The sequence below is a fragment of the Nematolebias whitei genome, chromosome 14 (assembly GCF_014905685.2).
Source record: "Nematolebias whitei isolate Nwh7 chromosome 14, NemWhi1, whole genome shotgun sequence".
Classification (NCBI taxonomy): Eukaryota; Metazoa; Chordata; class Actinopteri; order Cyprinodontiformes; family Rivulidae; genus Nematolebias; species Nematolebias whitei.
Window position 1 is genome coordinate 5,853,562 of NC_056511.1, and position 14,574 is coordinate 5,868,135.

General features: G+C 39.9%; 1 protein-coding gene across 1 annotated transcript in view; it reads left to right on the forward strand.

Annotated features, from left to right (window-relative positions):
• The first annotated feature begins 8,549 nt into the window (after positions 1 to 8,549).
• rad51d (RAD51 paralog D) overlaps positions 8,550 to 14,574 on the forward strand; it is a 28,746-nt gene continuing 22,721 nt past the window's right edge. The window contains exons 1-2 of the mRNA XM_037687238.1: positions 8,550 to 8,786; positions 8,855 to 8,916. Of these exons, the coding sequence (XP_037543166.1) occupies positions 8,705 to 8,786; positions 8,855 to 8,916 (144 nt within the window). The 5' untranslated portion in view covers positions 8,550 to 8,704. The remainder of the gene's footprint in view (positions 8,787 to 8,854; positions 8,917 to 14,574) is intronic.

Sequence of the window (14,574 nt, forward strand, 5' to 3'; positions counted from 1 at the left end):
TCCCCAGGCCCAGACCTCCACATAAAGAGATCTTTGCTCTCATTGGGAATTCCCTGGTTAAATAAAGTTCAAACAAACAAGATGCTGTCACCTCACAGCATGAACGTCACAGGTTCGAATCCTGCTCCTGTGGAGTTTACATGCTCACCACATGCATGCGTGGGTTTTCTCCGGGTGCTCCGGTTTCCTCCCATAAATTAAAAACCCTCTTGTCAGGTTCATCGATAACTCCAAATTGTCCGTGGCTGTTGGGGGGGAGAACATGAGTGCTTGTCTCTGTGTGACCTGTGATGGACTGACGACCTGTCCAAGGTCCCCCCCTCTTGCATAATGACGTGAAACGCTGGCACCGGCTCCCCCACAACCCTGCACAGGAAAAAACGAGTAAAGCAAACGAATAGAAGCACAATACAAATAGTTAAATGATTTAATGTGATAAAATGCGGTTCCACATGATAAGATAATTCCTTTTATCATTCTTCTAAAGCTCTAGTATAATACCCAGATGTTAAATGACAGAAAAGATTCAACTCCAAAATAAGAGAAAACTTAAACAGTTTATTTACAATGAGTGAATGATGTGATGACTCGGCACGGAGGGACTGGAACCCTGGAGAGCAAAGAGGAGAGTTATTGAAAGTCTAATGATCCACTTACAGTTAGAAATTGTTTGTCACAGAAGGTCCGAATGGTTCCAGAGGCACGGAGTCGGGCGGTTCCATGAAAACAATTAAATTGCTTGAACGCAATTCAGACATGATCTGAACAAAGTGCAGCTTGGTCAAGTAAAACTTTCTAAGAAGCAACATCGCACCGTGTTCAGGGCTAAACTTTTATCAACAGCTTTAAATCAAAGCTGGTCCTCCAAAGCCAAATCCTCTTCAAATATTCACGTCCAGAACATTTTCCATTGAGTGCACTGAAGATTTTTCATCTGGAGTCCAGGAACTTAATCTTTAAAAGCAAGCTGAACACGACAGTACCAGGTATCAAGAGTTATCTAATCCGGTTTGTTGAGGCATGTTTAATTTTCAGTGACTGACACAAGGTTACGTTGGAGATACTCCTGTCTGAGACGGGAGTATTTTCAATTAAAGGAAAGAATGCAGCCGCTCTGTGGTAAATGAGATTAATGAGATTGCACTCCAGAGATAAGAGTGAGCACAAAAGAAGAGTACGGCCCTCAATCAACCTTTATTTATACAGGTAATTCCCATTGAGCCTCGAGGACCTACTTGTAGTTCGCAGCAGAGCGAACCCATCGTCACAATTGAAGGTATGCTTATAATTCATGCTTCATAAATGATTCATCTCTGCCTAAAGGAGAGGCCCAGTCGAGGATGTTTAAGAGGATGTGTTGTGTTTTTCAGTCCAAATTATGCTGCAATTTTTATTAATTCATTCATTTATATCTTTGTTTTTTAATTCTGGTCTAGCTCTGTGTCCATTCTGCATTTAAGATGTTACTTCTAATCAAGGTATCAGTTTGCTCTGGGCTTGACTGATCATTTTTACTAAATAAATCGGAGCAAATGACCCTTTTCATTTGGCGGCCTCTGGATAAGAGTTTTGCAGCTTTAATTTAAGTATGATAAAAGATGAGACGGTTCGTTGGCTAAGACAAAGATATACACATGATTGTCAGAATATGAGTGGGGTTGAAATGGAAAATGTGTTTTAAAAATTCATCAACATGCTGTACACATGCTCTGTTTATAAAAATGGAATAAAAGTAATTTAATTTCTCCATCTTCTACCATTTATGCATAGTTGGGTGGTGGAGGGAACTGGTCCAGAAGAGAAACCCAGACATCTCTCTCCAGCAGCACTCTCCAGCTCCTCCTGAGGGACCCCAGGACTCTAGTGAGTTCTGGGTCTGCCCCGGTGCCTCTTACCAATGGGACGTGCCCTGGAAAACCTCCAAGGTGAGGCATCCTAATCAGATGCCCGAACCACCTCAGCTGACTCCGTTTGATGCAGAGGAGCAGCGGCTCTACTCTGAGCTCCAAGGACGACAGAGCTTCTCACCTTATCTCCAAATCTGAGCCTGGACACCCTACGAAGGAAGCTCGTTCCAGCCACTTGTGTCCAGTTCTTTGTCATTATCTACATCTCATGACCACGGGTGAGGGTTGGTGAGGCGAGCTTTGTCTTTCAACTTAACTCTTTCTTCACCGACAGACCGAAGCAACAGCCTCATTACTGAGGACGAGGCTCTGCATCTGTTGATTCATCTCCCGCTCCATCCTTCCATAAGATGACCAGATGCTTAAACTCCTCCACATGAGCCAGAGACCCTCCTCCATCCTCTGACGTAAGTTAAGCATTACTTTATTTCGAACTAAAAATTACAATCGCTGTTTCTTTTGGCAAAGTACGTCTTAAATGTATTTATAACCATTAATTTTACCGTGTATTGGTGAATTGGTTTAGTGCTGGGATTCTGTGCTCTGCTGCTATATTTTTCATCTTAGTCTTCCAGGTTATTGCATTTCTAAAACACCAGGTTGTCCAACTTTGACTATGGTTTTGTAAATGAGGATAATGTTGTTCACTTCTTGCAGCAGCTGACTGGGATCTGACCTTTTCTTTGATCCTGGCATGTCGGCGACAGCTGACCCCAAAGTTTTAGCAGAGTCTAAAGGCATGAGGGTGAGTCCATGATTTGAAGATGTTACCAGCTGCAGATTTGTCCCTGCTTTAACTGAAGGAGTTGTTCATGGCTGTGGGGAGAATAGAGCAGATGATTAACAGACCAATCAGGTCCAGCTCCTGCAGCCGTGTGTATAAGCAGTCCCTAATCTTGTTTTACTCTTCAGCAACAGAGTAGCTCTCACAAACATGTCCTTGTTCTCATAATGTCCTGTGGAATCCAGAACATTTCTGCTGGTTTTCAAAAATGTTCTTCAGAAATAATTAATTACAGTGTCGGTAATTTTATTTTTCATTGGCGGCATTTTTATTTTTACCCACCCTTTGTACCATTTTCTGTTTGTTTTTGTCTGTCAAGCCAATTAAGTCTGACGTGCAAACAGAGAAGCATAAACTTAGAACCTGAACCATTGTTGTCTACATTTGGAAGACCAAAGTCCCAAGTCATATAGCTATGAGGTACGTCGTATGACTTGTGAAGTCAACCAGGTTTTTAATGGCTCACAGTGTCTCTCCATCACAGTCCTTTTGGGAAGAGCATGAGGAGATGGAGAGCTGGAGGTCTGGACATTTTGCCTTGTGACCCAGACTGAATGGATGGATGGATCTCTACAGATACAAAATGAACTACAGTAATTTATTTTCCAGTTACTTGTTGGGCAAAATATAGTTTTACTACAATCCAATTGTTTTAGGAAGACTCTTTAGACAACCATATTTGGTAGAAAGTAATACCGAATTTTCCGCCGTACACGTCGCACCGCCCGATAAGTCGCATCAGTCCAAATATGTCTAATAAAGTGGAAAAAAACATAAATTTGTCACTTCGTCATATACGTCACACGTATTATGCGTCACCGCTGACAACCTGAAAATGTGGGCCGGTGTTGTGCCACAAATCGATTGGCTGCCGAATAAATGACGGCCGCGGGAGCGTGCAAAGGAGGACTTTAACAAGAATTTAACAAGATTAACACTTAAAAACAATTATTTGTTTGCTCGACATTATTAGTCCAGGCATGATCCCGAAGGTGGCAGGCTATGGCAAGCCGATTGTGTCATTAATAGCCACCTTTACCTATTACATGACACAACGGCATGCCATACAACTCGAGTGCCATCTAGCAGCTGAAAATGGTAGTGTTCAATATATATATTGATTTATAAATATGTTTTAAAAAAATCCATAAATATGTCGCTTTGGTGTATAAGTCGCAAGGCATGTAAATTACGCAAAAAACTGTGACTTATAGGATGAAAAATACGGTAGTTCGCTCTCAGTTTTACCCTAAATGAACATGTTCAGGGAGGAAATGGACAGCCAAGTGATAATGAAGAAGAAAACGGACACTGCTTCCTCCTGTTGAGGCTGTTTGGTGTCAGTTTTACAACAAATGATGAAGCGGAGTCTTGAGGCCACGGTGTCTTCACAGTAAGACTGAGTCCACCTCATGCTGTGGTGATGGACTGCAGGCGCTTCTGACCACATCAGTTATCCTCTGGAATCCAATGAGGAACTTCGGCGCTCTTAGTCTGCTGCTGTAAATTTAATTCATTATTGATAACTAACATAGAACAACGAACACTTCCTGCTAGATAAATAGACCATCTTTAGTGGTCGGACCGCCTGGGAATGCTGTAAACATTCATCAAACGGTGGATGTAATGACAGGACTTAAAATGGTCTTGTTGCTCTTCATATGCAACCATGTCGGCTGTTTGTTCTTTTTATTAAACCTCCAGGTGTGTTTTGAACGAGACAGGTCATCAAGTTTGGAGATTAAACAGTTGCATTAAGCGTGGGTGTTTTAAAGAGGCCGTGGAGGCAGCAAATACTAACGGCATGCACAAAGAGCGTCACTTCAGTTTGCTTAAACCTTCATAAGATTCAAGATGTTTGCAATTGTACAATATATTAGGTGAGCTCATGCTGTGCATTTTTAATTTGTGACCATTTGATACTTTAAAAAACATTGACATTAACTTGTGTCACGGCGAAAGGCCACAAACTGCAGATTTGAGCACATTTTCTTATTTTTGTCCATAAGCACGGTTTGAACTCGACTCGTTTCTCGCTCTATAGTTTTTTCCACACAGAAAAGCTGGCGCCTATTTCCATCAAGTGGAATGTGAACATTCTTAGCCTAACCGAGCAGAGAAGACGGTCTAACCTCGTATCGTGTCAGTGGCTTGACCTTTAGAGTGGGATGGATGGAAACTGACGAAGCTGCTCCACCATCTTAGACTGAGCACCTACCGAGCAGCGCTCCAGCAGAAGTCAGAGAAAAATGTACATCTGAGTCACGTGCATCGTCTGAATTCAAAGTTTTTCATTTAAACTGCATGATTTAAATATATGGTTTCCTGAAATAAATGGCTAAAATAAATTGAACTTTAATAAAAAGCACAATTCTTCCCATAGATTCAAAGTGTCAGTTTTCTTCAACTTGTAGCTGAATGTGACGTGCTTCTCCATCTTCTTCAAATGGAAATGTGCTTTGAGGGTCTCCTTCGGCTGATAATCTCACTTTCTTCTCACCACAAGTGACAGTTTAGACTCATCTGTTCACAAAACGTGCAGGAGGAAACTGAAGTACCTGCAGAAACATCTGCACGAGGAGAACATACAAATCCACACAAAAAGGCCTGAGCCGGGTTATGAACCTGTGACGACCTTTGTGTGAGGCCACACCCTCTAACCACTTCACCACTGTGCTGATTCTGAGAAGTTTTACTTAGTTCACATCATTTAGTTGTTTTAAGATTTCAGAAAAAAAAATGCATCAGAACACTTTACTGAGACTCAGAATGTTTTAAAATAATCAACTTTTTTGTTACAGGGTGCCGGAGGAAATTGTGTTACTGTTAGTCGAAGACCACGAGGAGGGAAACGTGTCAGGAGGCAGAGGGAGAAGAGGAAAGTGAAGAATGTAGGACTGAGGGTTGCAACTCTAAATGTGGGGACAATGACAGGCAAAGGTAGAGAGCTGGCTGGCATGATGCTGAGAAGGAAGGTAGATGTTTTGTGTGTTTCCTTAGGAGTGACAAGGATGGAAAAGATTAGGAATTAGGTCATCAGAGGTACAGCTCAGGTTGAACAGCTGGGAGATAAAGTTGGAGAGGCCAGACTGAGATGGTTTGTACATGTCCAGAGGAGGGACAGTGGTTTGGACATGTCCAGAGGAGGGACAGTGGGTATATTGGTAGAAGGATGTTAGAAATGCAGCTGCCAGGAAAAAGACAAAGAGGTTCTGCTTCACATTTATTGTTTTTCTTTCCAGTTCTTTGTTTGACGGACAGGCTTGTAAAATTAATCTTATCCGTCTGGAGTTCCTGCAATGAAAGCTGTTGTCTCCATCTGGCTCTCAGAAATATGAGATCTGATCTAATTAACAACAATAATAATAATAATACAATAATAATGCAATAATTCACCTGCTTGGTTTTTTACCCAGAACATGCATGCTTGGTTAATTAATATCACTAATTATTATTATTATTATTATTATTATTATTAAGCATGCAGGACATAATATATCTGAATTGAAAGTATCTGTATCCAGTATCTGAACTGGTGGATTGAAAGTAAATCAATAATTATCTAAAACTTTAAACCCCTTTTCTAAAGAAAGAGATTAAAACGTCACAAACAGAATGATCCTTCTGCCTCAGCTTTTCCACTCATCAGGGGACAAAGATCAGCTGCAGTGGAGATTTATTAAGTTTTATTAAAATATATTTTAACATAAAGGTGTTGACTCATGGCAAATAAGACAATGTCTTTATATGAGGTGACCATTAAAAAAACATTCACAGTCTGATGAGGAAACCCATCTGAAGGGAAGAAGTCCGTCATTAAATGGGATGTTAAAGAGAAAATAAAGTTAAAATTTCACCAATTTTCACTGTTTCCTGTGAAATCTAAAGCATATCCTGTTATAAAAAACTCAATTATATATTTTTTTTAATTATTATTATTATGGCCATTGCAAAGATTTTTCCTGCAGCAGCACCATCAGCTTGACCGGACTCTAAATATATATATTTTTTTATAAAAGCACTTTATCAGGCTCTAAAACCAGCATGGTTCTGGTCCGTCTTCCATATTAAAGGGAAATTGTCATTTGGCATTTTGCTTCTGAAGAGCTGCTTCACACGTCTTATTTAAAACAACGATCTATTAGACAGACGTGTCTCGTCTGAAGCTCCCCGCTGCAGCGAAAGCTTTCAGCAGTCGACTCAAATGCCAGAGGCATGTTTGTAAAAATGAGTCAAAAAAGTAAAAGTTGCTTTTTGTGTTGCACATGGAGCCATTATTTGAATTATTCTCCAGGGTTGATGTGCTGACATCGTGCAGGTGTTTGTGTTTTTATACCACAGACACGTCTGAAGTTTGTTTCTTTCAAATGGAGTTTATGAACTCGTGCTCGGTGGCGAGCGCAGGTGTCGTCGCCTCTTCGTCTCCTCTCTGCTGCACCTAAAATAATTCTCTGGCTTTGTCTTGTCAAACACAGAGAGCGTTTCGGAAAGTTCATACTTCCAGCTCTGTGCGTTTGTTAGCAAAATATTTCATGAAATAGTACAATAAATAATATTAAATATTACAATAATAATAAATATTGCAATAATTCTATGAATTGTGCTGGGATTTGGTGTGGTAGTAGCTGACAGTCATCCACAGCCTAAACTCCAAGTGCTACTCTTTTCACAAGATCTTTTCTTAAAATATTAATATTAATGTTTGGAATCCATCCAATCTGCTCTCTGATAAAAGCAGTAATTGCTGTGAAAAGTAAAAAAGGTGGTCACTATTGTTACCTTCCCCAAACAGTGGAGCAGTCCCAGCATAATCCAACAAAATCTAAATTAAATAGCAAAAACAAGCCGCGATCACAAAATAAAACGTCATTTTCTACTTCATCCAGTCTCGGTCAAATAATTAATTATCTCGCTCTTTCATATATTTAATGCAATTAGAGTGGAATTGTATTAGCATATTAATTATCATTGTAGGGTCCTAAATTGAGCCCTGGAAGGATCATAATTTCCCCTTCCTTCCAGAGGATATCATATCAAATAAATCCAATTTGACTTATTATTCATAAGCAATTCCAAAGTGTTTAAACAGGTTAAACAACTCACCTGTCTGTGAAAGGGAGATTAGGAAAAATAATTAGAAACACTAAAATAAAAGTTACCTCCTGGTGTAAAATAATATATATATATTTTTTAAAGAACCCTAACAGAATATAGTTTGACTCCCCTCACCACGTTCATGGAGGTTTTTGAGTTTTGTTTAAATCTGGTGGGGATGACTTAGTGACTATTTTACGGCTGCTGGCTCGTTTTAAGATTTATGCTCAAGAATCAAACGTTCATGCAGACTTTTGCCAGACAAACACTCTCATTTTATGGCTTTGGTGCATTCTGTTTCATAGATTTATTTGATCTTAGCACGGTTTCATGCAGGATTTATCGTTGCAATAACTGGTAGGCCTATATGTCGACAGAAACACATGGTGAAAACTGTGCATGGAAATGTAGTTTTTTCTTAAAGTTTGTTTATGTTTATGTAAAATACAGTAAAAATATATAAACACATTTTTAAAATAACACTTAAATTCATAAATGGTTCATAAACGGTAATAAAAGACGTTTAAACGCCTAAAGGGTGAATGTACTTCATTACCCAAAATGCCATACGTTAGAACTTGGCGCAACTACGGCAAGAACAAGGGAAAAAAAGTTTCCCTTTGAGCACTGCTGCATGTGCAGCTTTACGATCAGAAATGAACTCTATATTCGCTACATTTCGGGGAGGTGCTTTCATCTGCTATTAAGATATTTCATTCTCTAAACCTTCTGAAGGAAACTTCAACAAGTCGTTTATTCCGTCTCAAAAACGACCAGCTACGGGCAGAAAACCGCTAAAGTTAGCCGCAAAGCTAAAAACAAGCTCTCGCTAGCTGGAGCTGGTTTGTCCGCGTTTATGATGCTTCCTGGTTGTTTGTTTTACTAAAGTTTTATTAAACGAGCAGTTAGAAATGTAAGAATGGTGATTCTACGAGAGGGAATGTGTCCTGGACTGGATGAAGATTTGCTGCGGAGTTTGCGAGCTGCTGATGTTCGAACAGGTTTGTGCGATTTAATGTTCAGTTAATTTGTAAATGGGTTAAAAGTAACTTTTAACTTGTCGTTTCAGTGGAGGACCTGGTCTCATCTGACACTGAGGAACTGGCACAGAAGTGCTCCGTGTCTTACAAGGTATTTATTTAGTCCTGAATGAAAATTACTCGACGCAAAGTTCCTACTTTTTAGATCTTAATTAGCCAGTTTGTTAAGTTGTCTTATAAATACACACAGATGCAGATAATTGTGATGGAACTCTCCCACAAGATTAATAACAATTGGAAAACTCGGAAAGCTCAAGTTTTTTTTTTTTTTTCATTAATCCCACAAACTTTGTTAGTCAACAAATTCATAAATTATTCCAACCCATGTCTGTTTTGTGTGTTTCTGTATGCAGTGGAGCTTCCAGGGTCTTTTCCAGTGTTGCCAGATCTCGCGAGAGAAACGAGCAACCGGCTCTTAAAAAAAGCCCAACTGGCAATCCACCATTGTGTAAAACATAGGCCGTTTTAACACAGTACAAACATATTTATTATGGAATTACTCATAAACAACAGCAAAATTATGCTAAACACTTTGAATAAAATAACTTTTTTTTTTAACCAGGAAGAAATCCATTGAGATATTCAATCTATTTTACAAGGATGTTCTGAGCTGTCCTAAATAAAAAGGTACATGTAACAGCAAACTAGTAAACACAGTCAACAAAAAAAAAAAACTTTTTTAAATGTCCAATGAGTTCTCCAAGATGGTCCACAGCACTGATTGATGTGTGACAGGCTATGTAGGTGGCTATTTTTAGCTCATTTCTTTGTTTTGTTTCACTGTGTTTTGGGGCAGTGAAACCCATGTTTGTGAGCCTCATGGAGGAGAAGGGTGCACAGTTTTTTTTGTGCTTCTCAGTATTGGCATGCTGAATTAAATCAGCATGGTGAGCACGTATTTCACACTTGCAAAACCTACAGAATGCCTTGACACATCTCCCATCTGAGGTCGAATCCATTCTTTAAGTGTGCTCTCTTTCTCCCACTCCTAATTATATTTTTTTCCATATTTTCCCCACTTACTGGAGCTCATGGTCTCTTCACTTTGGGCTCTCTGGTGGCTGCGGGCGGCTACTGCATGGCTGCTTGCTGTGTTGTGAAAAGACGAGTGACGACACAAGTGTGCGCCTCCTCGCCAATTTGGGCGGGAGCGATAAACAGGAAACGGGGGCGAAGATGGGATAATCTACCAGCCACTCGTCTTTTGCTTTATTGTGCGGAGATGGGAGATAATCAACTAGTTTCACTCGGAAATAAAGTCAAGCCCAAATAAGCGGCTTCATGTACAAAAACAAGCCCAAAAAAACGCAAACATTTGCAAGCGACTTTAGAAAAAAACAAGCCCAAAGTCGCTTATAATAAGCGGACTTGGCAACACTGGTCTTTTTCCCCATTATCATTCAAAATGCAACTGGTGTGACCAGCTAGTGTCCAACCTTGAACTTGAAGTTCAGCTTGAATTGTTATTTTTTGTTACTCTTCTCCTCCTCTGGCCTTTAAATGATCCATCTGGTCAACCTGGGGTTGCATTTCCTCTTGCGTCCGCACCCTGGGAGGTTGGCTACAGTCCCATGAACCTTCTAGTTAACACTGTCGGCTGTATTATATATATATTTTTTATAATAGGGTGTTTTTTTTATGTAGACAAGCTACTGTAACATCAAAATTTCTTCACTTTGAGATTAAAAAAAGTGTGAGTGTGAAATGAAGCATTGATTCAATGAGCTGTAAGGGTACCGACAAACATCTGGACTGCAAACAGTTTTTAATGTTTTTTTTGCGAGTACTGTATTTTTCGGCCGATAAGTCTTGTTATTTTGTTTTTTTGCATAATTTGCATGCCCTGCAACTTATACACCGAAGCGACGTATTTATGGATCCCCCCCCCCCCCCCCCATATTTATAAACCAATTTTTATTGAGATATGACCTTTTTCATTCATTCTGACTGAAAATATTGAACAATATCATTTCCAGCCGCTAGATGGCACTCAAGTAGTATGACATGTCGTCGTGTCATGTAATAGGTAAAAGTGGCTATTAATGGCACAATCGGCTTGCCATACACTGCCACCTTTGTCCAGCTGCATGGAGCAACTATCAAATCAGCTTCATTTCGCTGTTCCACCCCGGTGAAATGCAGCTAATTTGACCATTGAAGTGCATTTATTAAGTAAAAGTTCAACTGAGACACCTTTACTATGAAGTCGAGCAAACAAACACCTGCAATTTACAATTTTACATGTTGGCATAGATACTTTAGAGTGGGAGTATTTTGATCACTTTCATTTTAAACATTTTCTCTCCCACCTACATGTGTTTTTTAACGCTGTTGGGTCTGGTTTTTCTCAGGTGGGATATTATAAAGCGTATTGCTGTAATAGACTAAATAAACCTCCCAGGGTTTTTGTTTAAATATAAGTTTAATGTTGTTTGCACATGTTAGCAATCTAAAGTTGCACATTCATACATTTTTTGTAAAAAAACAACAACTTTTTTTTCTAATTATAGCTTAATTTTAAGTTATAATTTAGTTTAATGGAAATAAAAGTTGTCAGATGGCAGCAAAATAAATATTTTAAAGGTTTCAGGGTCGTCTGACTCACTTCCTTCCTTCTTGTCTGTTTCGAATGGAACGTTTTAAAGTTCTTAACCGACCTGTCAGTGACCACGTACGCTATAAGTCCTGGGTTTAGTTCCAAGGTTAAACCCTGCAGTGTGGCTGACGGCGGTTTTTGATTTTAAAGCACATGAGGAGGAGAGCCGAGTGGTTTTGAAGCAGCGGATTTTCTGTAAAAACGTTGCAGTCCAAGGTGGTAATACCACTAATCTAAAGAAAACATCCTCAGATCCTGCACTTTACTCAATACATCGAGGCAGGAAAGAGAGGCTGGAGGCCCAGCTTTATATATGACAACTCTGCTCAAAGCAACACTGTTTTAAAGCTTAAAGGGCAAAAATATGTTTTATTTTGTGTCTTTTGCTATTGAATTAATTTGGCTTCGTCACTATAATCATGCTCTAAATGTGACGTAAAATCAACAGAAGTCAGAGCCTTAATTCAAATAATTATAACCCAAAAGGCAAAGGTGGGCAATAACGTTTTTAGCCTTCGGTGCTTGTTTCTGTTAGCAAAATATCTCATGAACTGGGTGGATTTTAATAAAAATTCTCGGAACATAATCATAAGACGTTCAGTTACAGTTGATTAATTTTTGAAGGTATTCCAATTTAAGATGGCTGTCACAGCTAATCAACATTAACCAGCACAAAATTGGCCATAGCTCAGTTAGTTTCACAGATATTGAGCTAAAATGATGTATGGTAGTAGCTGAGAGTCATTCACAACACGTACGCTGAGCGTGATGTCTCGATGAGACGTATGAGATAGTTTATTTATTCTCAAGTTCTGAGCGTAACGCATGCGATGTGGTCATTTTTCAGCCTGAGGTGATCTTAGTCTTAAGGTAGCTGGTGATATGTGTTACTTCAAGGAAGGCCAGGACTTTAATTTTTACTCATTCATCTATTGAAATGAATTTAGTTTCCTTTATTTATACAGATTATTCTTAATGAGACACAGTTGTCTCGTTGACTCTCAGCTACTAGCATCAAGTTATTTTTATTTTTTCCATTAATTTACTCTCATTGATGTTATTGCACTTTGGTAACAGCTGCTGTTTTAAACGTGCTTTATAAATAAAGTTGACTTACAGCTCAATGTCCATAAAATTAACTCGAGTTAGAGCCAGTTTTGTGTTTGCTTCCTGGCTTCCATCTTGAATTGAATGGACTTCAAAAGTCAACTGGTTGTTAAAGTACATTCAGTAATTACTTGATGAATGATTCATTAAGATTCATCCAGTGCTCCGTGAGATATTTTGCCAACATGGTGGACTCCAACAGTTGATCCAAAGGATTTCATCAGGCGTTGCACAAGAAGAAGCACTTGGAGTCTGTTGAGAACGACTTTTAGCCACTACCACACCAGATTTTATCTTAACATTTGTAAAATTATCTGATTACGGTCATTTTTGTGTTCTGTCGGTTTCCTGTCCTGACCATGTTGAATCGGATCAATAAAATCGTGTGTAAATCCTTTTTTCCCCTCTTTTTGATCAAGATTGGCTTTAAATGAAGCCCAAGATCTGATTAATCCTTTCTGTGAATTAAACGGAACTTATCACATTAATTTTAAAACTCTGTTTTAACATCTAAACAGAAACGGTTCGAGCTGAGCGTCCAGCTGACGATACACTGACTGGGATGTGTTTTATAGTGGAAGGGTGACTTCAAACGCATCACCCCTCGGGATCGTTGTGTTTTTCAAGCATTTCCTTTTTTCTTTCGCTCCCTGGCTGCAGAAGGTTCAGCCTGGATGTGTGCCCTGTGTATTCAGCCCGCAGGCATCTATCTCCTGAGCTGATAACCACAGTCCCTGCGGTCCATCAGGCTCCTGCTGCAGATTTCAACCTTTGTTGTGCACACAAATTGCAGCAGCTCCGAGGTCAGCGCTGGGTTGTCTGGACAGACGCATTAATCTGACGACAGCTGCCTGAAGTTTAATTAAAACTGGAGAAGTAGAATTTTTCTCTTAAAAAAACAACAACAACTCACCTGTCTTATGAGAAAACCTCTCAAACAGGAGCGCTAATCGAGACCCTAAAGATATACCGTCTTTCCCGAATATCAGCTGTTGGATTTATTTCTAATGGGAAATCCTGTCTGCCCACAGAGATGGGTTGATCAGAAACGAGCTGTAAGAGCTGTTCCAGGAATCAGCTGCTCTACTGAGCGTTTTCTCACATTTATATTGTTTGTAATGTTCAACGAGAGACTAGTTTAAAGCTGTAAACAAGACGATTAGAAGTTTTACAGTATTTACAATAGTAGCTTTCAAAGACTTATAGTGCTTTTTTTATTTAGAACTGATATATTATTGATACATGATGTAGTTTTTATTAAGATAGAACAAGATAAGATGTTAAAAAACACAATAGTAGCATTAATTTTAAAGGATGCCTGTTTCCCACAAATAAAAACAGATGTCATCTGATCTGTTAGATCTCAGAGTATGTTAGAGATGACTCTCAGCTACTTGAGCATAAAATAATGACCCCGGTGTCTGAAAGTATGACATGTTCAGAGGGACAGCCCAGAAAAGAAAATAGTTCAGGCAGATAGAGCAGAGGCGTTGTGGGACCCCTCAGGGACAGGCGGCGCAGAGGCGTTCTCCTGGACCTTCTCGGAACTGCTTGAGTGAGAGGCTTCTACCTGGATCCTCTCGGAGGATCTGGAGGGAGAGACCATGAAGATTCTGGAGCACGGGACACTGAAGACTCCAGAGCCTTCGATCCTGAAGACTCCGGAGCGCTGGATCCTGAAGACTGGAGCTCTGGACCCTGAAGACTCTGGAGAATGGTACAATGAAGACTCCAGAGCGCTGGATCCTGAAGACTGCAGAGCCCTGGGTTCTAAAGACTGCAGAACCCTGGATTCTAAAGACTCCAGAACCCTGGATTCTAAAGACTCCAGAATCCTGGATTCTAAAGACTGCAGAGCCCTGGATTCTAAAGACTCCAGAACCCTGGATTCTAAAGACTCCAGAGCCCTGGATTCTAAAGACTCCAGAGCCCTGGATCCTGAAGACTCCAGAACCCTGGATTCTAAAGACTCCAGAACCCTGGATTCTGAAGACTCCAGAGCCCTGGATCCTGAAGACTCCAGAGCCCTGGATCCTGAAGACTCCA